Source organism: Mesocricetus auratus, unplaced genomic scaffold (assembly GCF_017639785.1).
Source record: "Mesocricetus auratus isolate SY011 unplaced genomic scaffold, BCM_Maur_2.0 Super-Scaffold_100006, whole genome shotgun sequence".
Lineage (NCBI taxonomy): Eukaryota > Metazoa > Chordata > Mammalia > Rodentia > Cricetidae > Mesocricetus > Mesocricetus auratus.
The window spans coordinates 63,695,349-63,722,915 of NW_024429190.1; the positions used below are offsets into that span (position 1 = coordinate 63,695,349).

The 27,567-nt window shown below is 38.5% G+C and overlaps 1 protein-coding gene across 1 annotated transcript in view; it reads right to left on the minus strand.

Annotated features, from left to right (window-relative positions):
* LOC101822376 (transmembrane protease serine 11G) overlaps window positions 1-27,567 on the minus strand; it is a 50,073-nt gene that overhangs the window by 12,987 nt on the left and 9,519 nt on the right. The window contains exons 2-5 of the mRNA XM_040747292.1: window positions 3,968-4,089; window positions 2,894-3,012; window positions 1,354-1,421; window positions 567-727 (exon numbers count right to left, since the gene is read on the minus strand). Of these exons, the coding sequence (XP_040603226.1) occupies window positions 567-727; window positions 1,354-1,421; window positions 2,894-3,012; window positions 3,968-4,089 (470 nt within the window). The remainder of the gene's footprint in view (window positions 1-566; window positions 728-1,353; window positions 1,422-2,893; window positions 3,013-3,967; window positions 4,090-27,567) is intronic.

A 27,567-nucleotide genomic window follows, 5' to 3' on the forward strand; every position in this document is an offset into this window, starting at 1 on the left:
AGTGAGATAGTTTTATTTTATTTTTGGTTGAGATACATCCTAGCTAGGGCTGGCATTTCTTCAGCTCACTCTATATCTCAGGCTAAGTCTATCCTGTGTGCTGCAGAAAGAATATGTTAATCTAAAGTGAGCTGCACTTGAGCTCAACTGTGTTTGTGCCACATATGTTATTTTATGTGAGTTCATAACAGCATCATATTCCAGATCCAGATAGGGAAAACACTGCCAAAAAAAAGAGATTTAGAAAATAGTGTATCAATAGTGGAGGGCAGGTTGTTTTTAAATACCACACACATTGTTGCTTAATTAAAAACGTGCCATGTAGGTTTGCTTTAATAAGAGATAAATATTTTTGTACTTGGGTAATTATACAGTTCTTATAACTATTTTCATACCAACCAAGGGAAGATAATCTTTGGTGCCAAATGAGTGAGAAGTTGTTCATTAGGGACTCAGAGAACTAGAGTACAAATGGTTTTGTTTTATAGTGAAGTAAAGGAGCTTTCTCTGTAGACAGAAGATAGTTAAAAGTGTTAACTATTGTTTAAAAAAGTAGTCTTTCTTGCCTCTAAGATGAGGTAATGAAACGTCTCTCTTCAAGGAGCTCTGGGTGGATTGCAACTTCTTATATAAAATGCTATCAGCTTGTTTTTTCAGAGTGCCCACATTGTAATGGGGAAACTGAAATTTAATCAGTATGTCTGCTTTCAAACCATCATGACTTGGCCTGAAAAAGAAAGGTACCAAAGTGAGACACTGGCCTAATAATTATTCTTAATATGACAGTATTAGTACTTCAATATTGCTTATACCTTTAAGAAAATGAAACAAATACTTCATGCAGCTTATTGTCATGATTATCCCTTTCATATATCACACAGATATTAAGCCTTGGATTACCCTCTGCTCATAAAACTTGATAATAATCATAGTGGAGAATGGAAATTTATTAACCCAACTTTCTATTTATATCACATATAAATACACTTTGTACTTATATATAAATACATATATGTGTATATATATATATAATATACACTCCTGTGTTTTACATACTAGCAGATATTTAATGTAAAACAAATGAAAAACAGAGATAACTAGGATTGAAGGAATCTTCAATCGAAATGCCTTTGTCTTTAAAGGGATGAAGAGTAGAGCATATTTCATGATTGCTCAAGATATCCTCTCGCTGGCTGTACTCTATATAGGAGCAATTGCAATGTGAGAAGACTGTGCTATCTTTTCTTTGTTATATGTAAAGTCTTTACCTCCTGTCTGCAGATGAAATAAGTTAATAATAATTAAACAGTATAACTTGTCTTTTCATCATGTCAATGAATTAACAGTGGTTACCTGAAGTTGACAACATGAGATTTGACATAATGATACTTTAAACTCGATCTTTGAAATATCACATCTATCTGAAAAAGAAAATAAGAGATCTTTGTTAAGTATTAGTTGTGTACCTTTCAAAATGGTTATTTAAAACCCACAATGATACAAAGCATTAAGGTAAATGACATTTTGTATCATTGTGGGTTTCAAATTATAGGAATGATTATATGACAATAAAGTTCATTTGAGCATAATCCTGTTGTCATATAATCATTCCTATAATTTGAAAAACTTTCCATGTGTTTGAAGGTAATCAGCACAGAGGTAAATTAAGGTAGACATTTCAAAAGCAGGAGTTGGAGCTTAAAGACTGTGTAGGGTTGCCATGCATGGACTGATCATTCATTTGACATCCACTATCTTGAAACTCATTTACATTAGTCTCTAAGTTTGATGGACAGGTTAATTTCTAAGTTTTGGTAAAACAATTTTAGATGAAGTTTTGATCCTTCAGAGAATACGCTTGGAAGGGTGATGCATACACAGTTAGGCACTTCTCCAAACTTAATGACTTATGTATAAAATATTTTTGTAGAACAAAATATGTCTATGAAAGTTGCAGTGTGTCATTTGGCTTTATTATATGGAATACTTTATTGGTGGTAAGAGAACTTAGATCAGCTTATTTATTAACAAAACAGGAGCAATGACAACAGGATGACAGTTCTTGCAAGCCCATTTATTTTTCTGACTCATCAAGCTGGCTTGGTCAAGGTAACCTTGACCAAACTGAGTATGAGCAGATAGTTGCACAAATCTCAGTAGTGCTGCCAAATAGTGAAATGAGCTGTATAAGATGTATTTACTCATCGCATTTAATTTATGATGTCCTTTTCAATGAAATGTTGTGTGATGTTATATTAAATAGACTGGAGAGATGTATGTCAGGAGATCAATAGCTGTTAGTAAAACAATGACCACATTTTTTTCTTTTTTGCTTATTTAGAAGAATTTTATGGGAACAGTTTTATTTATACATGTGTAATATATAGGATAAAACTAATATACATATATATATACTTACAAAATTATTTAGAGAATCTACTATAAAGAGCATTGAAATCACTTAAAGTTATTATCTAAAGAACCTGGTATGCTTTGTGTATATGTGCATCTATGTACACATACAAACTATTACCATTCATATATTATGCAGTAAATATACAAAATTTGATTTAGTTACTGGTTTTCATATTCACTTTTAGGAAAATGCACCTAGCGCTGTGAGTTAGTCAATAAACTCCATATCAGAGACAGAATCTCACTCACATTGTACCATTTACAAACTGACAATGTTCTCTACACTGTTTTTTGCTTGCCTGTGTGGTGTGTATGAGTATACCCATGGTTAGAAGATCACGTATGTATATAGATGCTTGTATATGTATACATTAATTTGTATGAGGCCATAAGTTAACATCAGGTAACATCTCTTATTGCCCTCCACCTTATATATTTCCAGGGTATCAATGGTGCTAGTGGCAAAGCATAGATTTACCTCATTGATGAGTTTTTGTTTCAGGTTTCTCTGATGTCTTGACTGTTCTACAGATAAATCTGGGCTATATGTAATGCTGGGAATCCAGAAGGAGCCCTGGTAGTAATGACTCTTCTGATCTGAAAGGCAGAATAGAAATGGATAATTTCTGCTGATCCCTTTGAGCAGAAGAGGGAGAGGATGCATAGTTTTTCTCTGACAATTTTTGTGCTGGAAGCTTGGTCCTCCAGATAATAGTACTGAATGTCACAGATCCTCCAACAGGTGAGAATATGAGGGAGGAGATGATTGCTGTGATTGCCCAGAGATTAATGTTTGTTTTACAGAGTGGATTAGTCCTCACAGGCAATTAATCCTTAGGAAATTCATGCTCTTCCTTGTCTCTTGTGTCCTGTGTTTCGTGTGATCTCTTTCTTGGGCACTACTCAGTTCTGACATGCACTCCTCCTATAATACTATCTTCCATGTTTGGATGGAGTTTGTTGCAGTCATCCAAACCAGTCCACATCACTGTCAGTCATGTGAGGCTTCTTTTATTAATGAAATATCCAGTTTTATAAAGAATTTTATTGCAGCAACATTGAACAGACTGACATATAATTAGTACACTTCAGAAAATTAAATATCCAATCGATGTAGCCAGTGTCTCCCCCTAACCACTTTAAGATAATATATCTTCATAGCCACTCTGGTTGTATGTTATTTCCTGACACAATTAGTCCCTATTATAGGTGGTATTTCATAGTAGGTGACAATTCAAAATTTTAAACAATTAATTAATGACTTAATACAATAAGTTGACAGCAAAGCAAAAACTTCTAGTACTATAAATGCATATATACCATCACACAATAAGTAGCATATATGTGTACTTCCTGTGCTATTCAAAAGATGCCATTGCATGAACAGCAACAGGGTTTGAATATTAGAAATGATTTTTATGTTAAGGATTACTATTGCTTAAATTTATTAAAATGAAGACTTCATTCTGTAATTGGTGAAAATGCTAAGCTTTAGAAATATATGTAGTCAGTCTTAACATTTCTGAAGCAAGATAATAAAATGTAGCCTTACCATACACCAAAAAGTAAACAAGGAGACCAATGATTATTGCCAAAACCAACAAAACTGCTGTGGTAGTAAGAGCAACCATCCATGGTTTCCAGGAACATTTTCTTCTACCCAGGATACCCGGCCTTTTGAGAGGAAAGAATGCATATAAAAAACCAAGGAGGACTCTAAGACAACTATTTTTGACATTCAAATAATTTCTCTCTGGAGTTCATAATTTGCTTATAACCAGGTAACATTTGAATATATTTATGCAATCTTAGAAAAAAATACTATAAAAATCAAACTCACTTTTTAAGTTTAAATAGTCAACATTATGCAGAGGTTGTTACTACTATATGTAATTTTTGGTCAAAGATGAGAGATATTCTGAATTTTCTTTTTTTTATTTGGTATGAGATTTAATATCACAAATGTGGTTGGTAGGCTTCTGTTAAAAATGAACCTCTGAACATGATGGCAGCTTGATCAGGCACTCTTCCCACATCATAAATGACAGCAGTTAATAGATTATGAGAGTTTCAAAGATGGGTATTTTGAGGGACAGAAATGGGACTTGGTCTACTAGAGTTGTTTTTGTTTGCTTGTTTGTCTTTTTCACACGTTTATACTGAAGCTGCTATGTACAGGACATGTAATTTGTACTGGATACAAGGAACATGAAACTAGAATGGACTCATCCAAGTAACAAAGAAGAAAATTAGGATGAAGAATAATTAGCAAAATAAAACCACCAATATGATGAATAAACGTTCAAAATGGGAACTCGGAACTCTGGTTTGGTATGATGACTATTACATAGGGCTATAACAATTCAATCCTATGATTTTTAGCAAAGATATTACTAGGATAAGGTCAAATACAATCAAGGAAAAACAAAATCATAATAGTGATGTGTAAAATAGAATAATAATAGTGTCAGTGGTTTGCAAATATGACAAATATCACATGCTTCTGATCACAGAGAATGTCTGAAGGTGGCACGTAGTCACTGATAACTTGGGAAGCTCTGTTGAAACACGACATTATGATAACATTGTTCCCATCCCAGTGTTGGGTTCTGCTGTTTAAAGATAAAATCTGAGCAATTATAGAGTAGGGACTAGAAAACACTAACATGAATTGTCAGTGATCTAATGCATAGAGAAACTGTACAGAAACATAATTCTGAAAGTTTACCGTGTTGGTTCTTGTTCTGTAAGAACTGTCCTTGAACAAGAGGAATTATTTTCCCTGAAATTGGTACCTGATCATGGAGAGGCATAAAGTGGTGCCAGTTAATAAATTGAAGAGATTAGCTAAATAGTTACTGTGGGCAGCGATGATCTAGAGGGAATAATCATGTCTCTACAATATAAAAGAGAACTTAGAAGAATATCCATTTCTCATGTGTTGAGTCCTAGTGAACCCTTTTGTCTAGGTGAGCAACTATGTCTGCCTGGCATTCACACTGACATTATTGGCAAGCCACTCTACCTAACATTGACCAGCTATCAGGGATCTGAACTCCAAGTCTCATGTTTGCATAGAGCAAGCATTTTGTTTTGTTTGTTTGCTTTTTCACCTGAACCATTTTCCCAGTCCTGAAAGAATTTTATAGAAAACTTAGTGATTCTTTTTTTGGAAACTATAATGGTTAAAAAACGTCTTCAATGATTAAAAGAGGTGGATGTACTGTCTTGCCTTCCTCTCTGAGTTAGCAATAGAAAACACTTTTATAAAGAGCCAGTTGTGTCACAAAATGTGTGTGTTTGTGTGTGTGTGTGCGTGTGTGTTCAAAGGATATGATTAGCAGTTGATTGACTTTACTCCTAGCCCCCAAGATACCACTTGACTCAGTTACTATTTCATGTGCCTCAAGTGAGAAAGACTTTGTTCTCCTAACCATGTAAAGTCGCTCCAAAATATTATTCCTTGACTTGCTACAAATAATATATGTCTCTTTATTTTGATTTTGTACTAACCTTATTTTAACTTAATTATGAATGCTGTTCTAGGCGGGTAGAAGCTTGTCCTTCATGGGTACTTGGTAAATGCTCACTTACTATATGAATGAACATGTCATGAAGCAATAAATCATTAGTAACTCAAAATCAGAGTTTTACAGGGAATGAATTTCTTTATCCGTGGAAGGAGGAGACATGAAATTACCTGTATTCTAAGTAAAAAATAACCATTTTTTAAAATGAAAACATCACTGAATGACAATTTTCTCTTCTCTCTTTTTTTGGCTTCCCACTTCCTCTCCTCTCCATCCCTCCAACTCAAAGCATTTTGTTTTGGTTAGCCCATCCCTGTGAGATGACTAAACAGGTTCATTGTAGTGCAGGAACTTCAAGCTTTAAATATACCCCAGATGTGCAACCTAAAGGAAAGGCACAAGTGACTTTGTCCTTGCTGTGCTAATGTCATCATGACCCATCAGTGACAAAAGTTACCCATCCATCATGTCAGTATAGAAAATCTTTCATAACGATATAAAGAATTTTGAATACTCTCCTCATTTTTACCCCTGAAGTATCTTATTTCCTAGACAGTCTAATAGGCAAGTGTCCCTTTAACCAAGCATCAGAAGGATTGAAAACAAAAACAAAGCACCACCACCAACAAAAACCACCTATATTGTTTCTTCATTGTCAGAGTCTTTTACCAAGGGTCATTTTCAGATCCTTTCCTTCCACAGGATCTCCAAAAAGATGATGGGGGCTCCATAATGATGGTTCTAGCTGGTTCATAATAACACCACCAAACCAATAATCACCAGCCAAAGGTCAGCTTTGGACTACAAAAGGCTCAGGAAAATTCCAAAGTGGCTAGTTGAGATGGTCCACCCTCATGCACCACTACAGCTAGGGCTTCATATAACCTCTATACTTTCCCATTACTTGAAGGCTTAGCCATTGTTTTACTTGTTTTTTTTTCTTTCTTTTTATTTAGTGCACTCTGGAGATGCTGTCTCGCCCTCAACAGCAGGAAGTAATATAAGAACACAACACCCACTTTCCCAGGAGGTGAAATGAGTGTTTTTTGGCCTTTCTTGGGGTTATGGGTATTTGTAATCTTATAAGCAGGGTGGTTACAAGTTGTTATAGGGTATGGGGTAAAATAAAGAGATTAGATTCAGAGATCTCATTTGGAAAAGAAAACGGGGGATAGATATGCTAGGATAAAAAGGTATGTTCTTACATCTACTTTCAAAATAAAAAAGCAACTCTTTGTTTTAAATAATTTACATTGGTACTGATTCTTGTACTTTGATACAAATTTAAGGTTATTTTTCTTATAATGTACATATGTTTCTATTTCTGCTAAAATGTTTTTGTATATTGTTACAGAGCTAATGCCAATATTTTTCCATTTGTTTCCTAAAACTGAATGGGGAAGAATACTACTATATACATGCTGAGGCCAGTATTACCTGATACCAAAACCAGACAAACAGACACACTCAAATGCACCCAAGCCCACATGCATACACATACACATAGGCATACCCACATGCACACACACACACACACAGGCAGACTGGCAGGGAGGCAGACAGCTAACAGATAGATACAGATAGAGACAGAGAGAAAATAATACATACACTCACATAGAGAGAGAAAAAAGAGAGAGAGGGACACAGACTAACTTCCCTGAAAAAAAGCAGATGTGACAATTCTCAGCAAAATACTTGCAAACTGAATTCAGAAACATATTAAAAGATCATATACATCATGGCCAAGTGGATGCTCATCACAGAGATACAAAGTTGCCTCAACATTCATGAGCCAAAAAATTAAATACGTGATACATGATATAAACAAAGGACAGAAGGCATATGTTCATTTTGTCAAGTATAAAAGTGGCGTTTGACGAACTTCAATATTCCTTAAAAGTCTTAGAGAAATTAGAAATAGAACATATCTCAGAATACTAAAGTGTATATGCAGCATGATATCCAAGATTCTACTAGAGATAAACTGAGAACATTTCCTGTAAAAATCAGGAACAAGACAAGGATGCCCATTTTCATATCTTTTAATTCAACATGGTACCCCAAGTCTGAACCACAGCACCAAGATGAGAGAAAAAGATAAAATGAGTAGATCTACGAAGTAGGATATTAACTGAGATGACTAAAAATCAGGATGATAAAAACCACAGGCTTTTACACATATGAGAATCTTTACCTATCATGTGTACATATAAAATGATGTAAATGTGAGAAAAGGCTAAAACACTAGCAAGGATACCAAGAGGAGGGTACCAAATGGTGGTGAGCAATGTTGGGGTGCTTAAAAGATACATGGGGCACACACATACACACACAAACTTCACTGAAACATACTTTGTTCAAAATTCCATAAATATATGGACACTTTAGGTAGTAAATTTTAAAAATAATTGGAAAGAACATATGGAAAAAGAGAAAGTAGACAGTAGCAAATTCTATGAGATGAACAGGAGGCTTGTTGGGTTCTTACAGGAAATGGAGTCATGCAGCTGAATTGAAGAAAGGTTGCCACAGACAAAGATGAAATAGTTTTTGAGGGCTCTGGAGGTCCCAACAAGGAGTTCTTAATTCTAAGAAGCACACTAGATAGTTTTAAATGTGTAAGAGACATGATAAAATTTACATTGTTTTTTAAAGAAAGGTCTTAGAGGTTTGATGAGTTCTTAGCTTTGAGCATTCAGTATATATTAGCATCTCCCTTTACACACATGATTATGTTGCTGTCAGTCATTCAACCTCATATTTTGTGCATAATACATACACCACATAAGAGACCTTTTCTACCTCTTTTTCCCCCGGTTGTCAGTATTTGCAATTCCTAAGGTCTCCTTTATTCCACTCAGCAGGTTTCTTCTTTCCAGTTTGTTCCTCTTACGACTTTCTCAGCATCAGTAGCTACCTGGAAGTTTTCTACACTATTTTTTGTTTGTTTGGTTTTTGCTACTTATCATATTGGTAATGTTCTAAATCTGTTTAATATATTTGTACCGCTGACTCTGCATTTCTCCTTTCATGCCCTATACCATCTAGTTAATGAGAACTTCAACTTGCCCAACATCCAACTTTTAGTTACCCAACTCTTGTTTCTCCGGATATTACAAAAATATTTAATTCCTGTTGTATCCTACAATCCATTGATGCTGCTATTTCATCACTGTCTCTCCTCACCATCGTTCTACTCAACATAAATTCCATGTCCCCCATTATACTCACTCTTTGGCATACAACCTCAGATATAAAATCAAACCTTTCTTTGAATACCCTCCCAGCAAAACCCAAAGAGAAGTTAAATACAACTTTCTAGTGATTTTTGTTTTCAAAATAAATTTTTGGAAAGGCACTTAAATATGTTTGGCAAGTCTCTTTAAATTCAGAAATACTAACAATACACTGGCCTTCAGCGCTTTCTGAACATTAACCTACTTTAGTTTCTCTCTCTCCTAATGTGAAGAATAGCCAACTATTGCAGATTCCTTCCTTTCAAATATCTTAAAACCTTCTTCATGCTAATTCTCTGCCAATGACTTTTGATTCTTTGCAATGAGAAAGCAGAAATAGTCATCATAGGATACCAACTGCATACCCCAAGCCTTGAGGAAACAGCAGTCAGGTGGCCGCAATTCCTGGGACCTAACACATCTGTTTGTCATTGTGTTAAGACTCATGTAACTCATATCTAAGAGTGAGCTCTCTTTCCTCTTGCTATGACAATAATGTTTAACATAGTGCCTGGCCCAATTAGGTAGCATATCTCTCAGTTTTGATGGAAAACATTGCCCCATTTTTCTGGAGAGGAGTTGCATTGTAAGTGGAAGATGTTTGGGACAGAAAAGTAAAATGTTTGTTTATTGTCTTACACTCTTGCAATTGGTCAAAACTACTTTAAAAAAAAGAAAATCAAGACTTAAGAAAATTTGTTAAGTAACTAATTAAAACATCCTCAAGTTCTGTTATGTCTGCATGATCTCAGTGACATCCCACAATCCATACAATCTGGTCTGTGTATGGTCCATTTCACATTAAGGTGCTTACAATTCAAGCAGTAGGGTTGCTTGTTTGAGGCCAGTTTGGAATACACAGAGATTGTGTCTCAATAAAATTCTCTTCTTTCAGTTATTATTGCTTCATGGGCAAGACTGAAGCATACAGTTGCCTATTTTCTTCTTTGCATTCCTCTTCTTCAGATTTCCAAAGATATTACCAAAAATTGTATACATTTCAATTGTATATTGTGATGTTGGTGGGGGTATACATTGCAAAGTCATAACCACAACCCAGATTGTTAATTTATCCCTTCCCTCACAAAGCAGCCATGTTTTGGACCAGTATGGTGAGAATAAGAAATACCTGCTCCTAGTTGCATAGCCTAAATGGAGCATCCCCTGTAATCAGATTGGTGACTACCCCAGTTTTCATCCAGTGACTGATTGAGACAGATTTGGAGACCCATGGCCAAACATTTGGACCAATCACAGAGAGTCTTGCTGAAGAAAGGAAGGAGGGATTATAGGAACCAGAGGGATCAGGGATATTGGAGGAAAACCCAAAGAAACAGCTGGCCTGGCTCATGGGAACTGGCAGAATCTGAAACAACATCCAGGGAGTCTGCATGGGACAAACCTAGGACCTCTGCCTATTTGTGACAGTTGTGCATCTTGGTTTATTTGTAATACTCCTGGTGATGGGAGCAGGGCTGACCTTTGTGCTTTGACTGGCTCTTGGGAACCTATTCCTCATGCTGGATTTCCTTGCCCAGTCTGAATACAGAGGGAAGCGAACCATTCTTTGCTGATGTCCATGGGAGGCCTGACTCTTTCTGAGAAAATATGAAAGAGGGGTGCACTGGAGGGAAGGAGCAGAGATGGGGAGAGGCAGTGGGAGGAGAGGTGGGAGAGGAGGCTGTGGTCAGGATGTAAAATTAATTAATTAATAAAAAAGAAATATCGAGTGAGCCGAGCATCAGGTGAGATTGGGTCTCCGGCGGGCATCTCCCGCCCAACACCCATCCCCTAGATATTCTGGGCCGCTTCTGGCACCCAGAAGACCCGCCCACACAAGAAAGACATCAGCCCTTCCAGGTCCCAATCCCAGGCAAGCCTAGCTTCAGTTTCAGTTTCAGGAAGGAAGGAAGGAGGCCAGTGGAGACAGAAAGACCCCACCAGCACCCACTGGAAGAAGAGATGGGAAGAAGACAGAATAAGAGCTCACTCAGCAATAGAAAGACCAACATGGCCCCACCAGAATCTAGGGATCCAACACCAGCAAGACCCGAAAAGCACTACATAGACGAAGAAGAGGAGACAGACCTTAAAAATTATTTCATGAAGATGATAGAGACCCAGCCGGGTGGTGGTGGCACACACCTTTAATCCCAGCACTTGGGAGGCAGAGACAGGCAGATTTCTGTGAGTTCGAGGCCAGGCTGGACTGAAAGCCTCCAAAACAATACAGAGAAACCCTATCTCATAAAAGCCAAAAAAAAAGATGATAGAGACACTCAAAGAAGAAACGAGGAAATCCCTTAAAGAAATAGAAGAAAAAACAAACAAAAATCCATGAAATGGGGGAAAATTCAAGAAATAAACAAATCTCTCAAATAATCTAAAGAGCACCAAGAAAAAACAACCAAAAAAATGAAGGAAACAACTCAAACAGTTGAAGGATTGAAAGCTGGAATAGAAACAATAAAGAAAGCACAGAATGAGGGGATGCTGGAAATAGAAAAGCTGGGTAAATGATCAGGAACTACAGATGCAAGTATCACCAATAGAATACAAGAGATAGAAGAAAGAATCTCAGGTGTTGAAGACTCATTAGAGGATATAGAGTCATCAACCAAAGAAAATCTCAAAAACAACAAATTCTTAACACAAAATATCCAGGAAATATGGGACACCGGGAAGAAGCCAAACCTGAGAATAATAGGTATAGAAGAAGGCGAAGAAATACAACTCAAAGGTACAGAAAACATATTCAACAAAGTCATAGAAGAAAACTTCCCTAACCTAAAGAAAGATATGCCTATGAAAATACAAGAATCTTACAGAACACCAAATAGGCTGGACCAGAAAAAGAAGTCACCTCTCCATATAATAATCAAAACATCAAACCTACAGAGTAAAGAGAAAATATTAAGACCAGCTAAACAAAAAGGCCAAGTAACATACAAAGGCAGACCTATCCGAATTACACCTGACTTCTCAATGGAAACGATGAAAGCCAGAAGATCCTGGATAGATGTTCTTCAAACGCTAAGGGAACAAGGATGCCAGCCCAGACTACTATATCCAGCAAAGGTCTCAATTACCACATATGGAGAAAACAAAATATTCCATGACAAAGCCAGATTTAAACAATATGTATCCATGAATCCAGCTCTACAGAAAGTGCTAGAAGGAAAACCTAGAGCCAAGGAAGATAACTACACTCACAAAGACACAGGCAATATATAATCCCACTTTACAAAACACCAAAAGAAAAAGGGAGGAGAAACTACACAAAATAACTTCACTAACAATAAATCAAGCACAAACAAGAATCATCAATCAATAGTCATTAATATCCCTCAATGTCAACGGCCTCAACTTGCCTATGAAAAGACACAGACTAGCAGAATGGATACGAAGACAGAACCCTTCCTTCTGCTGCATACAAGAAACACATCTCAACATTAAAGACAGATATTATCTCAGAATAAAGGGTTGGGAAAAGATCTTCCAATCAAACAGTCCCAAGAAACAAGCGGGTGTAGCAATCCTAATATCTAACAAACTAGACTTCACATTAAAATCATTCAAAAGAGATGAAGAAGTACACTTCATATTCATCAAAGGAAAAGTACATCAAGATGAAGTCTCAATTTTAAATATCTATGCCCCAATACAAAGGCACCTACATTCGTGAAAGAAACATTACTAAAGCTCAAAATGCACATAAAATCTCACACACTAATAGTAGGAGACTTCAACACTCCGCTCTCACCACTAGACAGGACCTCCAGACAGAAACTTAACAAAGAAACAAAAGAGCTAATAGAAGTTATTATCCATCTGGGTTTAACAGATATCTATAGAACATTCCACCCAAACACAAAGGGATATACCTTCTTCTCGGTGCCACATGAAACCTTCTCTAAAATTGACCACATAATAGGAAACATAGCAAATCTCCACAGATACAAAAAAAATTGGAATAACCCCCTGTATCTTATCAGACCATTAAAATTAGAATTCAACAATAACACAAATCGCAGAAACCCTACAAAGTCATGGAAATTGAACAATGCACAATTGCACCATCCCTGGATAAAGGAAGAAATAAAAAAAGAACTTAAAGACTTCCTCAAATTCAATGAGAATGAAGACACAACATACACAAACTTATGGGACACTTTGAAAGCAGTGCTGAGAGGAAAATTTATAGCACTAAGGGCCACATGAAGAAACTGGAGAACAGTCATATTAGAGAATTAATAGCACAGCTGAATGTTCTAGAACAAAAAGAAGCAAACTCACCGAGGAGGAGCAGATGCCAGGAAATAATCAAATTGAGGGCGGGAAATGAATCAAGTAGAAACCAGGAAAACACTGAGAAGAATCAATGAAACAAAGAGTTGGTTCTTTGAGAAAATCAACAAAATAGACAAACCTCTGTCCAAACTAACCAAAAGACAGAGAGAGAGCATGCTAATTAACAAAATCAGGAATGAAAAAGGGGACATAACAACGGACTCTTAGGAAATCCAGAGAATCATCAGGGCATACGTTGAAAATCTGTACTCCACAAAATTAGAAAATTTAAAGGAAATGGGCGATTTTCTGGATAGATATCACTTGCCAAAACTAAATCAAGAGCAGATAAACAATCTAAACACACCTATAACCCCTAATGAAATAGAAGCAGTCATCAAAAATCCCCCAAACAAAAAAAGCCCAGGCCCAGATGGCTTCAGTGCAGAATTCTACCAGAAATTCAAAGAAGAGCTAATTCCAATACTTCTCAAAGTATTCCACACAATAGAAGCAGGAGGCTCACTGACAAACTCTTTTTATGAGGCTACAATTACCTTGATAACCAAGCCACACAAAGACACAACTAAGAAAGAGAACTATAGATCAATTTCCCTCATGAACATCGATGCAAAAATACTCAATAAAATACTTGCAAACCGGATTCAAGAACACATCAGAAAAATCATCCACCATGATCAAGTAGGCTTCATCCCAGGAATGCAGGGATGGTTCAACATTAGAAAATCTATCAATGTAATCCACCATATAAACAAACTGCGAAAGAAAAAACCACATGATCATCTCACTAGATGCTGAAAAAGCCTTTGACAAAATCCAACACCCCTTCATGATAAAGGTCCTAGAGAGATCAGGGATAACAGGAACATACCTGAATATAATAAAAGCAATATACAATAAACCAACAGCTAACATCAAACTAAATGGAGAGAAACTCAACGCAATTCCTCTAAAATCAGGAACAAGACAAGGCTGTCCACTCTCTCCATATCTCTTCAATATTGTACTTGAAGTTCTAGCTACAGCAATAAGACAACAAAAGGAGATAAAGGAAATACAAACAGGAAAAGAAGTCAAACTTTCACTATTCGCAGATGATATGATTGTTTACATAAGTAACCCGAAAAACTTCGCAAGGGAACACCTAGAGCTGATAAACACCTTCAGCAATGTGGCAGGATACAAGGTAAACTCAAAAAAATCAGTGGCCCTATTATATACAGATGATGAAGTGACTGAGAAAGAAATCAGAGAAACATCACCCTTTACAATAGCCATAAACAGCATCAAATATCTGGGGATAATGTTAACCAAGGAAGTGAAATACTTGTATATCAAGAACTTTGAGTCTTTAAAGAAAGAAATAAAGGATACCAGAAAATGGAAAGATCTCCCATGTTCTTGGATTGGTAGGATCAACATAATAAAAATGGCAATCTTGCCAAAAGCCGTCTACAGATTCAATGCAATTCCTATCAAAATTCCATCACAATTCTTCCAGGACTTGGAAAGAATATTAATCAACTTTATATGGAAAAACAAAAGTCCCAGGATAGCCAAAACAACCCTATACAATAAAGGAACTTCAGGAGGCATCACCATACCTGACTTCAAGCTCTTTTATAGAGCTATAGTCCTGAAAACAGCTTGGTATTGGCACAAAAATAGGCAGGTGGACCAATGGAACTGAATTGAAAACCCTGATTTTAACCCACACACCTATGAACACTTGATTTTTGACAAAGAAGCTAAGACTATACAATGGAAAAAAGAAAGCATATTCAACAAATGGTGCTGGCATAACTGGGTACTGGTATGCAAAAGACTGCAGATAGATCCATGTTTATCGCCTTGTACAAAACTTAAGTCCAAATGGATCAAAGATCTCAACATAAATCCAGCCACACTGAAACTTTTAGAAGAGAAAGTGGGAGATACTCTTCAACGAGTTGGTACAGGAGACCACTTCCTGAACATAACACCAGTGTGGGAATTAATCTACCACAAGACCCAGCAATTCCACTCCTAGGCATATATCCAAATGAGGCAAATTCATACAACAAGGGCATCTGCTCCACTATGTTCATAGCAGCATTATTTGTAATAGCCAGAACCTGGAAGCAACCTAGATGCCTCTCAACTGAAGAGTGGATAGAGAAAATGTGGTACATTTACACAATGGAGTATTACTCAGCAGAAAAAAAAACAGTGGAATCTTGAAATTCGCAGGTAAATGGACAGCACTGGAAGAAACCATCCTGAGTGAGGTAACCCAGTCGTAAAAAGACAAACATGGTATGTACTCACTCATATATGGATTTTAGACATGGATCAGGATAGTGCCAGTCTGCACTTCCACTGATAGAGAGTCTGGGAAACAGGAAAGAACCTAAAATACATGCATATATGCATAGTACCCAAGAAAAGAGGATTGAGACAAGATCCTCTGAATGGATGGGGAACACGGCGAAGGTTTGGGGGGAGTGGGAGCTGGGAAGAATAGGGGGGGAGAAGAGGAAGAGAGAGTAGGTCATGGGGGAACAGGAAGTCTGAGTGGGTAAGGGTAGAATCAGGGGAAGAGGGATTCATAGGTTAGAAGACAGATCAGGCACCAGAGTGACCTCGAGTGATCTAAAGGGATAACACCAATTGGCAAGCTAAGCAATAGTGGAGAGACCACCTTGAATGCCCATTCCTGATAATGAACTTGATGTCTATAATCATCCGGGAGCCTTCATCCAGTGACTGATGGAAGCAGAGGCAAACACACACAATTAAGCACTGAACTGAACCCAAGAAACCCAGTGACAGAGAGAGAGGAGTGATGAGAAAATTGGCAAAGTATGGGCTGGCAAAACCAGCAGAGTCAACTGATCTGAACAGGGGAGAGCTCTTGGACCCCAGACTGACAGCTGGGAGGCCAGCATGGGACTGATATGGACCCCCCGAATGTGAGTGTCAGTGAGAAGGCCTGGGCAACCTATGGGGCCCTGAGCAGTGGATCAGTGTCTATCCCTGGAATACAATCAGTCATCGTGTGCCCATAGTACAAAGAGGGATGTTCTCTCAGCCTGGACTCTTAGGGGAGTGCCTGGACCCTACCCTGAGGGAAATGTCAGACTCTAGACATCCCCTATGTGGAAGGAATTGGCAATAGGGTGGGAGGCTGGGGAGGATGGGGAGTGCGGGAGGAGGGGAGGGAGAGGGAACTGGGATTGACATGTAAAACAAGCTATTTAAAATTAAAATAAAAAGTGATAAAAAGACCCAGAACTCCACTCTTAGGCATAAAAATAAAATAAAATAAAATAAAAAAAGAAATATCTGCTCCCTCATAAAGGTCAAATATATAACCCAGTATTAGTAACTGTACTATATGTTAGAATTATGAGATGCATTTAATATACACATGGAGCATTAAGAGAGATGAAGAAGAAAAAACTAAGGATGTTTAGTAAAAATAGGAATCAGGATGCTAATGCCCCTCCAAAGAGCTAGAGACCATCTAAAAAACTACATTGTCAAGCATGGAAAACTGTGCTTCAATGTGTAGGGCGGGAACAGCCATTGCCATTGCCTTAGATACCTCCCAGAACTTGGAGATAAAACCCTATGGCTTATTTCATCACTCTAAAAATACTATTATTATCTTAGTTATCATAGGAGTGTTCATATATTTGTAAGATGATCATTTTCATGAATCCTTGATAAAGTGTTAACACTTCTTATAGCTTGTGAGAAATCTTATATTTATATGGTATCAATGAAAGATAAAGAAAATGGGCAAAAAAAGGTGTGTGTGGGGGGGATTGCTAAATGTGCTACACACTTCAGACACAGGACTTGGAAGAATGGAACTTGCAGTGATATAGAAGCCTCCTATTTGAGAACTAGGTCTCATAGTTTCTTAAGGTGTTATGCAAGCTGAAAGTGAGAAAATAAACCAATAGTATTATAGTTAGAAGGCCTATCAATCATAAAAATAACCAGTCTGGGAGAACTATCCCTAATTATGTAATAGTGGCAGTTTTATCTTAGGAGTAATCAATAATTGTGTCATTGAACTGAAGACCTGCTCAATAGTGGGGGTATTCATGTTGTTACTATAAACCTAACCAGTCACTCCAGACTGGAGAGGTCATAAAACCTAGAGAAGAAGTTACTACTTCCATTTTCCGAAGACAGTCTAGTCTCTAACTATATCCTAAATTCGTATCCTTATATACACATGTAAATGTAGCTCTCGCCCCTCATCAAAGAAGCATCTTCTGGAGTGGATGAAGGCTAATACAGAGATCCACAGCTGCAGAGAGTAAGTGATGGTGGAGTGCCCACCTCCAATAGGTACATTTCCAAAGCAACCTCTACAACTGAGCTCAAAGAACAACAAGGAAAAGGAGGAAGAAACATAAGAGTTAAAGGACCAGGACACCAGCTATAAAATAGTGTCCTCTAGTTGTAACGGGGAAGATGAACACATTGAATCTTTTTCCTAAAAAAGACTAGCATAATGACAATTACAGTCTATATGACAAGACAGACATGGGAAAGTTCACAAGGTCCCATTAAATAATGACCTATAGATAATCAGTGGCTGGAGAAAAGAGAGAGAGAGAGAGAGAGAGAGAGAGAGAGAGAGAGAGAGAGAGAGAGAGAGAGAGAGAGAGAGAGAGAAAATTAGTTTTCTTTTCTTCATGGATGAGATCTAATCCCAAGTGGTCTGCCTTAAACGTATCTGTATGAATAGCATGACCCTGTCTCTCTCTCTGCGTCTCTGTCTCTGTCTCTCTTGTGTGCATGAGTGCGTGTGTGTGTGTGTGTGTATGTGTGTGTGTGTGTATGTGTGTGTGTGTAAAAGTGATTATAGAAGAACAGGTAAAGAATTTGAGAGAGTGGGGTACTTGGGAAGTTTTAGATGAGTAAAGACAGTGTAAAAATTATGTAAATAGAGTATACATGAGTATGAAAATACAAAATATTTAAAACTTAGTTTAAAAAAGGGAAGATGCGAGTAGCTGTCCCTCTGGCATCATCAGGTAAACAGGCCAGCTTCCCGGCCTGTGTTCCAGAGCCTGCAGATCGCCTGGGAACTGCACAGAGCTCCCAATCCCGGCGGGAGCATCAGGTAAACAGGCCAGCTTCCCGGCCTGTGTTCCAGAGCCTGCAGATTGCCTGGGAACTGCACAGAGCTCCCAATCCCGGCGGGAGCATCAGGTAAACAGGCCAGCTTCCCGGCCTGTGTTCCAGAGCCTGCAGATTGCCTGGGAACTGCACAGAGCTCCCAATCCCGGCGGGAGCATCAGGTAAACAGGCCAGCTTCCAGGCCTGTGTTCCAGAGCCTGCAGATCAACTGGGAACTGCACAGAGCTCCCAATCCCGGCAGGAGCCAAGCACCCCAGACTCCAGATCTTCTCTCCCACCAACGAGTCCAGGAAACTAGAGAAGGCTGGGAGCACAGGGAAGTAGCTGTCCCTCTGGCATCATCAGGTAAACAGGCCGGCTTCCCGGCCTGTGTTCCAGAGCCTGCAGATCGCCTGGGAACTGCACAGAGCTCCCAATCCCGGCGGGAGCCAAGCACCCCAGACTCCAGATCTTCTCTCCCACCAAAGAGACCAGGAAACTACAGGAGCCAGGGAGACCAGGGGAGTAGCTGTTCCAGATCAGGTACAACAGGACCCAGCATAGGGTCCAGGGGACCAGGTGGGAGGCTAAGCGCCCCAGATTCCTGTTCTTCTTCTCCACCCACGGACCAGCATTTGGACAAGGTATAGAAGAACCACCAGATTACTGGACTTACTAGCACCCACCAAAAGGGAACTCTGGTCCCCAGACCAGGAACGGGCTCTTTCTGCACCCACTAGAAGAAGAGATGGGAAAGAGACAATACAAAAACATAGTCAGCAACAGAAAAACAAATATGACACCGCCAGATTCTAGAGACTCCACACCAGCAAGACCCCAATATTCTAACGTGAAGGAAGCAGAAGAGAACGACCTTAAAAGCACTTTCATGACAATGATAGAGGCCCTAAAAGAGGATATTGGAAAATCCCTCAAAGAAATGGAAGACAAAACAAACCAAAAAATGCAAGAAATGGAAGAAAAATCAAACCAAAAAAATGCAAGAATTGGAAGAAAAAACAAACCAAAAAAGGCACGAAATGGAAGAAGAAATGAAGCAAAAAATTTAAGAAATGGAAGAAAAAGCAAAGCAAAAAATGCAAGAATTAGAAGAAGAAACATACCAAAAAAGGCAGGAAATGGAAGAAGAAACAAAGCAAAAAATGCAAGAAATGGTAGAAAAAACAAAGCAAAAAATGAAAAAAATGGAGGAAGAAACAAACCAAAAAAGGCAGGAAATGGAAGAAGAAACAAAGCACAAAATCCAAGAAATGGAACAAAAAGCAAACCAAAAAATGCAAGAAATGGAATAAAGAACAAACCAAAAAATTCATAAAAGGCAACAAACGGACGAACAGATAAACAGAAAATTGCAAGAAGCAATGCAAACGCTACAAGGGTTGAAAACTGAAATAGAGACACTTAAAAAAACACAATCTGAAGAAAGGCAGAAAATAGAAAAGCTGGACAGTCAGGCACTACCAATACAAGCATTACCAACAGAATAGAAGAGATGGAAGAGAGAATCTCAAGTGTTGAAGATACATTAGGAGAAATGGATTTATCAACCAAAGAAAACCTTAAATCCAACAAATCCTTAACACAAAACATCCAGGAATTATGGGACACCATGAAAAGACCAAACCTAAGAATAATAGGTATAGAAGAAGGAGAAGAAATCCACCTCAAAGGGGCAGAAGGCATATTCAACAAAATCATAGAAGAAAACTTTCCCAACCTTAAGAAAGACATGCCAATGAAGGTACAAGAAGCCTACAGAACACCAAATAGAGTGGACCACAAAAAAATCCCTCGCCACATAATAATCAAGACCCCAAACATACTGAATAAAGAAAGAATATTAAGAGCAGCTAAGGAAAAAGGTCAAGTAACATATAAAGGCAGACCTATCAGAATTACACCTGATTTCTCCATGGAAACTCTGAAAGCCAGAAGGTCCTGGATAGATATTCTACCTACACTAAGAGACCATGGATGCCAGCCCAGACTACTATACCCGGCAAAGCTCTCAATCACTATAGATGGAGAAAACAAGATATTCCATGACAAAACTAGATTCAACCAATATGTGTCCACTAACCTAGCCCTACAGAAAATTTTGGAAGGAAAACTCCAACCCAAGGAAGCTAACTACAACCAGAAAAACATAAGCATTAGAGAATCCCTCTCTACCAACAGCCAAAAGAACAAAGGGGTGAAATTCCACCCATAATTCCACCAACAACAACCATTGCAAATCGAAGAAGGATGAGCAATCAATGGTCATTAATATCCCTCAATATTAACGGCCTTAACTCACCCATAAAAAGACACAGACTAGCAGAATGGATTCGAAGACAGAACCCTTCCTTCTGCTGCATACAAGAAACACACCTCACCCTCAAAGACAGACATTACTTGAGAGTTAAAGGTTGGGAAAAAATTTTTCAATCAAATGGACCCAAGAAACAAGCAGGGGTAGCAATCCTAATATCTAACAAACTAGACTTTAAAATAAAATCAATCAAAAGAGATGAAGGAGGTCATTACATACTCATCACAGGTGAAACCCACCAAGATGAAGTGTCTATCCTGAACATCTATGCCCCCAATACAAAGGCATCCACATTCGTTAAAGAAACATTATTAGAACTTAAATCTCATCTAAAGCCCCACACAGTTATAGTGGGAGATTTCAACACACCACTCTCACCACTAGACAAGAATACCAGACAGAAACTCAACAAAGAAGCAAAGGGTCTAATAGAAGTAATGACCCAACTGGGATTAACAGATATCTATAGAACATTTCATCCACATAAAAAAGAATATACCTTCTTCTCAACACCACATGGAACCTTCTCAAAAATCGACCACATACTTGGCAACATATCAAACCTCAGCAGCTACAAAAACATTGGAATAACTCCATGCATCTTATCAGACCACCATGCCTTAAAATTAGAATTCAACAACAACACAAATTGCAGAAAACCTACAAACTCATGGAAATTGAATAATACTCAACTGCACCATCCCTGGGTCATAGAGGAAATAAAAAAAGAAATTAAAGACTTCCTCGAATTCAATGAGAATGAAGACACAACATACCCAAACCTATGGGACACTTTGAAAGCAGTGCTACGGGGGGAGTTCATAGCACTAAGTGCTCACATGAAGAAACAGGAAAACAGTTATACCAGAGAATTAACATCACAGCTAAAAGCTCTAGAACACAAAGAAGCAAACTCCCCCAGGAGGAGTAGACGCCAGGAAATAATCAAATTGAGGGCTGAAATCAACAAAGTAGAAACCAGGAAAACAATACAAAGAATCAATGCAACGAAGAGTTGGTTCTTTGAGAAAATCAACAAGATAGACAAACCTTTGTCCAAACTTACCAAACAGCAGAGAGTGAACACGTAAATTAACAAAATCAGAAATGAAAAGGGGGACATAACAACAGACTCTGAGGAAATCCAGAGAATCATTAGGTCATACTTTGAAAACCTGTACTCCACAAAACTCGAAAATTTAAAGGAAATGGATGACTTCCTGGACAGCTATCATTTGCCAAAACTAAATCAAGAACAGATAAGCAATTTAAATAGACCTATAACCCCTATGGAAATAGAAGCTGTCATCAAAAGTCTCCCAACCAAAAAAAGTCCAGGTCCAGATGGCCTCAGTGCAGAATTCTACCACAAATTCAAAGAACAGCTTATACCAATTCTTCAAAAGTGTTCCACACAATAGAAGCAGAAGGGTCTTTGCCAAACTCTTTCTATGAGGCTTTAATAACCTTGATCCCCAAGCCACACAAAGATACAACCAAGAAAGAGAACTTCAGACCAATATCCCTCATGAACATTGATGCAAAAATACTCAATAAAATACTGGCAAATCGGATCCAAGAACACATCAAAACAATCATTCACCACGATCAAGTAGGTTTCATCCCAGGGATGCAGGGATGGTTTAACATACGAAAATCCATCAACGTAATCCACCATATAAACAAGCGGAAAAACAAAAATCACATGATCATCTCACTAGATGCTGAAAAAGCCTTTTACAAAATCCAACACCCCTTCATGATAAAGGTCTTGGAGAGATCTGGGATAACAGGGACATACTTAAACATAATAAAAGCCATATACAGTAAACCAACAGCCAGCATCAAACTAAATGGACAGAAACTCAACGCAATTCCTCTAAAATCAGGAACAAAACAAGGCTGTCCACTCTCTCCATACCTTTTCAACATGGTACTTGAAGTTCTAGCTATTGCCATACGACAACAAAGGGGGATCAAGGGGATACAAATTGGGAAGGAAGAAGTCAAACTTTCACTGTTTGCAGACGATATGATAGTTTACATCAATGATCCAAAGAACTCTACCAGGGAACTCTTACAGCTGATTAACACCTTCAGCAAAGTGGCAGGTTACAAGATCAACTCAAGAAAGTCAGTAGCCCTACTATATACAGATGATAAAAGGGCTGAAAGAGAAATCAGAGAAACATCACCCTTTACAATTGCCACAAACAACATAAAATACCTTGGGGTAACACTAACCAAACAAGCAAAAGACCTGTATCGTAAGAACTTTGAATCTTTAAAGAAAGAAATTAAAGAAGCCCTCAGAAAATGGAAAGATCTCCCATGCTCTTGGATAGGTAGGATCAATGTAGTAAAAATGGCAATCCTGCCAAAAGCAATCTACAGATTCAATGCTATCCCCATTAAAATCCCAGCACAATTCTTCACAGACCTTGAAAGAACAATAATGAATTTTGTATGGAAAAACAAAAGACCCAGGATAGCCAAAACAACCCTGTTCAACAAGGCAACGTCCGGAGGCATCACTATCCCTGACCTCAAGCTCTATTATAGAGCTATAGTCCTGAAAACAGCTTGGTATTGGCACAAAAATAGACAGGCAGACCAATGGAATCGAATTGAAAATCCGGGTATTAACCCACACACGTACGAACATCTGATCTTTGACAAAGAAGCTAAAAATATACAATGGAATAAAGAAAGCATCTTCAACAAATGGTGCTGGCATAATTGGAGACTGGCATGTAGAAGAATGCGGATCGATCCATGTTTATCGCCATGCACAAAACTTAAGTCCAAATGGATCAAAGACCTCAACATAAATCCAGCCACACTGAACCTCTTAGAAGAGAAAGTGGGTAGTACCCTTGAACGAATTGGTACAGGAGACAGCTTCCTGAACATAACACCAGTAGCACAGACAGTGAGATCAACAATTAATAAATGGGACCTACTGAAACTGAGAAGCTTCTGTAAGGCAAAGGACACAGTCAGCAAGGCAAAAGGCAGCCCACAGAATGGGAAAAAATATTCACTAATCCCACATCTGACAGAGGGTTGATCTCCAAAATTTACAAAGAACTCAAGAAGCAAGTCTCCAAAACAGCAAAGGACCCAATTAAGAAGTGGGCTGCAGAACTAAATAGAGAGTTTTCAATAGAGGAGTCTAAAATGGCTGAGAGGCACTTGAGAAAGTGCTCAACATCCTTAGCCATCCGGGAAATGCAAATCAAAGCAACTCTGAGATACCATCTCACTCCTGTCAGAATGGCTAAAATCAAAAACACCAATGACAATTTATGCTGGAGAGGATGTGGTGAAAGGGGGACACTCCTCCATTGCTGGTGGGAGTGCCAACTGGTTCAGCCACTTTGGAAAGCAGTATGGAGATTCCTCAGAAAAATGGGAATAAACCTACCACAAGACCCAGCAACTCCACTCTTAGGCATATATCCAAAAGATGCCCATTCATATAACAAAGATGTCTGTTCCACTATGTTCATAGCAGCTTTATTTGTAATAGCCAGAACTTGGAAGCAACCTAGATGTCCCTCAACCGAAGAGTGGATAGAGAAAATGTGGTACATCTACACAATGGAGTACTATTCAGCAGAAAAAATAATGGAATCATGAGATTCGCAGGCAAATGGATGACACTAGAAGAAACCATCCTGAGTGAGGTAACCCAGTCACAAAAAGAGAAACATGGCATGTACTCTCTCATATATGGATTTTAGACATAGATCTGGGGAGTGCCAGCCTACAATCCTATGGCCAGAGAGTCTGGGAAAGAGAAACTTCATTTAGTGGCTGGTTAAGTAGTGAGCTGAACTCAAGAAAGCCAGTATCAGAGAGGGAGGACTGATGATCAAAGGGATTAAGACTGGGCTGGTTTAACCCCCAGAAACAGCTGACCAGACAAAGGTTAACTCTTGAATCCCAGGCATCAGCCTGGGAATCCAGCATGGGACTGATCAAGACCCCCTGAATCTGGGTGTCAGTGAGGAGGCCTAGGTAATCTATTGAGCCTTGGGCAGCAGATCAGTACCCATCCCAAGTATACACATGGACTCTGGACTCCCATAGAACAATGTGAGTTGCACTCTCACCCTGAACTCTTGGGGAAGGGTCTAGGCCCTGCCCTATACGAAATGACAGACTATGGACACCCCCATGGAGGGCCTCACCCTGGGGGAATGAGTGGATAACGGGGGGGATGGGGGGAGGGCACGGGAGGAGGGGAGGGAAAGGGAGAGGGACCTCGAACTGACTTGTGAAGCAACCTTGTTTCTTATCTAAATTTAAAATGGAAAATAAAAAAAAAAATAATAATAAAAAAAAGAAAAAAAAGAATGAAAAAAAAAAGGGAAGATGCTTAAAGGTATTATACTCATAATCTATTTCCTGTCTTCTCCAGAGGAAAAGCAGGAAAGAGAGCACAAAGAGAGCATAACTGGGCGGGGCATTTCTTTTAAAGGCCTCCTTTGCACCTATGTGCAGACTACAACTACATAATCATGGAACTCTGGGCTGACCAGGGTACTGCCTGAGTACATTCTGCCAGGTGACACGGGCAGGCCAGCATAATGCATGAATCTTTAAAGAAAGAAGCTGGATTGTTTCTGACAGTACCCGATTGGTATTTGAATGTGATTTGGACCTTGCTTCAGGTGTGATGCCTGACTTTGTTTATGTGTAGAAAAGAAATGATTACCATATAGCTATTGTGAGGCAGAGTAGGTGGGAAGTGCTCGTTCAGTGTTAGCAATTAGGAGGTTATGTTACAGAAGTGGCTATGTCTGGTTGACCCCCGGCTTGAAACATGTAAGCATTTGATAACAACTCTGCTCAAGGAAGTGGGAGCTACAATGTAGTTTGCTTATTTTGGAGGTGTGTGTCAATCAAAGACTCCCTGGGCAGATAGTTTCCACACTCTTCCATTACTCACTCTCAACTTTTAGTGGCAAATGCCCTCCAGAGGGTGACTGTGCTGCATCAGCTAAATGTAAGTAGCGTTTGTACATGTCTGTAAACTTTTACTATTAAAACTCATTCTTTCCATGCCTGACACATTAATGTGACATATTCAGTTTCTTGCTAGTAGTTTTAGTCTCAGGATCCTGGAAAAGGTAGGGAGTGGTCCTTTATTCAAGATAGCTCCACCTTTCCCAAACAGGTTTGGGAAAACAAAGAATGGGGTGTAAGGGTGAAGTACAGTTCACCACGACAACAACAGCAATCAGAAATTTTTATTAGATGGAATGAAAGTTTAGAAGGAGATTCAACATTCTCCAGAACTTGAGTCACCCAACACCTATGTGAAGTTCATAAGGTAAATATGACTATGCTCATTTTTCTACTGAAGTCACAGTGGCTTGAAAGACCTGCTTACAAGTTAGAACAGTAATAATAGTTCAGATGACTTAAATTTCATATCTTTATTTATTTACATTTTTCTTATATGGTTGTAATGTAGGATTACCATACCAGTGAGAAAAACAGGAAAATAGAATTTAAGATTAAGTTACCACAAGAAATAAATTGACTATTTTTTCAAGGTCCATTAGGTCTTGAAGAGCCAGAAAGCTTATAAATGTAGTGCATAGCTATAACTAAGGGTATCTGTGTTAGGTGAATATGCCTTTACAACCAAGACTGTAGTGTAGAGCTGCCCAGGAGACACTGTGAGAGATGCACAACTGGGCACACAACAGTGAGGACACTATCTGGAAAATGATTTTTTTTTTGGAGCCAGGGAATGATTAAATAAGCTTGCTAAGTGGTGATATTATTCTACTTAAACACAGAACACAACAAACTATTAAGTTCACTCATAAGATTTTCATACAGGTTGAAAATGGCTATGTATTAACATTTTTATATAATTTAAACTAGTATATTGGGGCAACTAAGAAAACTCTAAACAGATTCTTGAGAATGAATGGTGCTTTTAGGTTTGATATGTGGAAGTCAAAAAAGCCTGAGAGGTTAGTCACTTTATCCCTTTCACTTAGTAGAACATGATAATGAGAATTGGAAATTAAAGGAAGCTGTAGATCTGGCTGAGTTATTGTGGAAAGGAACAAAAGGGAAATACAGACGACACCAGAAGCGTTGGGCTTGGTGGTTGACCAGGAACATCCTTCACATTTGTGCAGAGGAAAGGGGCTGGCTTTGCTTTCGAATGCAGGCTTTACGGATGGTAGAAAAGATGAAAGGCAAGAGAATTCATTAGGGCTGAAACTGTCATTAGGGAATTTATAGTGGGGGCTAGAGAGATGGCTGAGGTAAAGGGAACTTCTTGTTCTTACAGAGGACCAAACTTCAATTCCCAGTACTCACACAACAGTTCACAAGCATATATAACTCCATTTCCAGATTTTCTGACACCCTTTGCTGGTCACCATGGACACTGCATACATAAGGTGAAAAGGCATGCAATTTGGTAAAACAATCACACACATAAAATAATAATATCCAAGAATTCTCATAGATACACATTTGTAATCCTACAAGGAAAATTGAGGTAGGAATTTTCCACAAGTTCAAGAGCTGTCTATGCTACAGAGTGAGACCTTGTCTTTGAGAAGGAAACAGTGGAGAAGGAGAA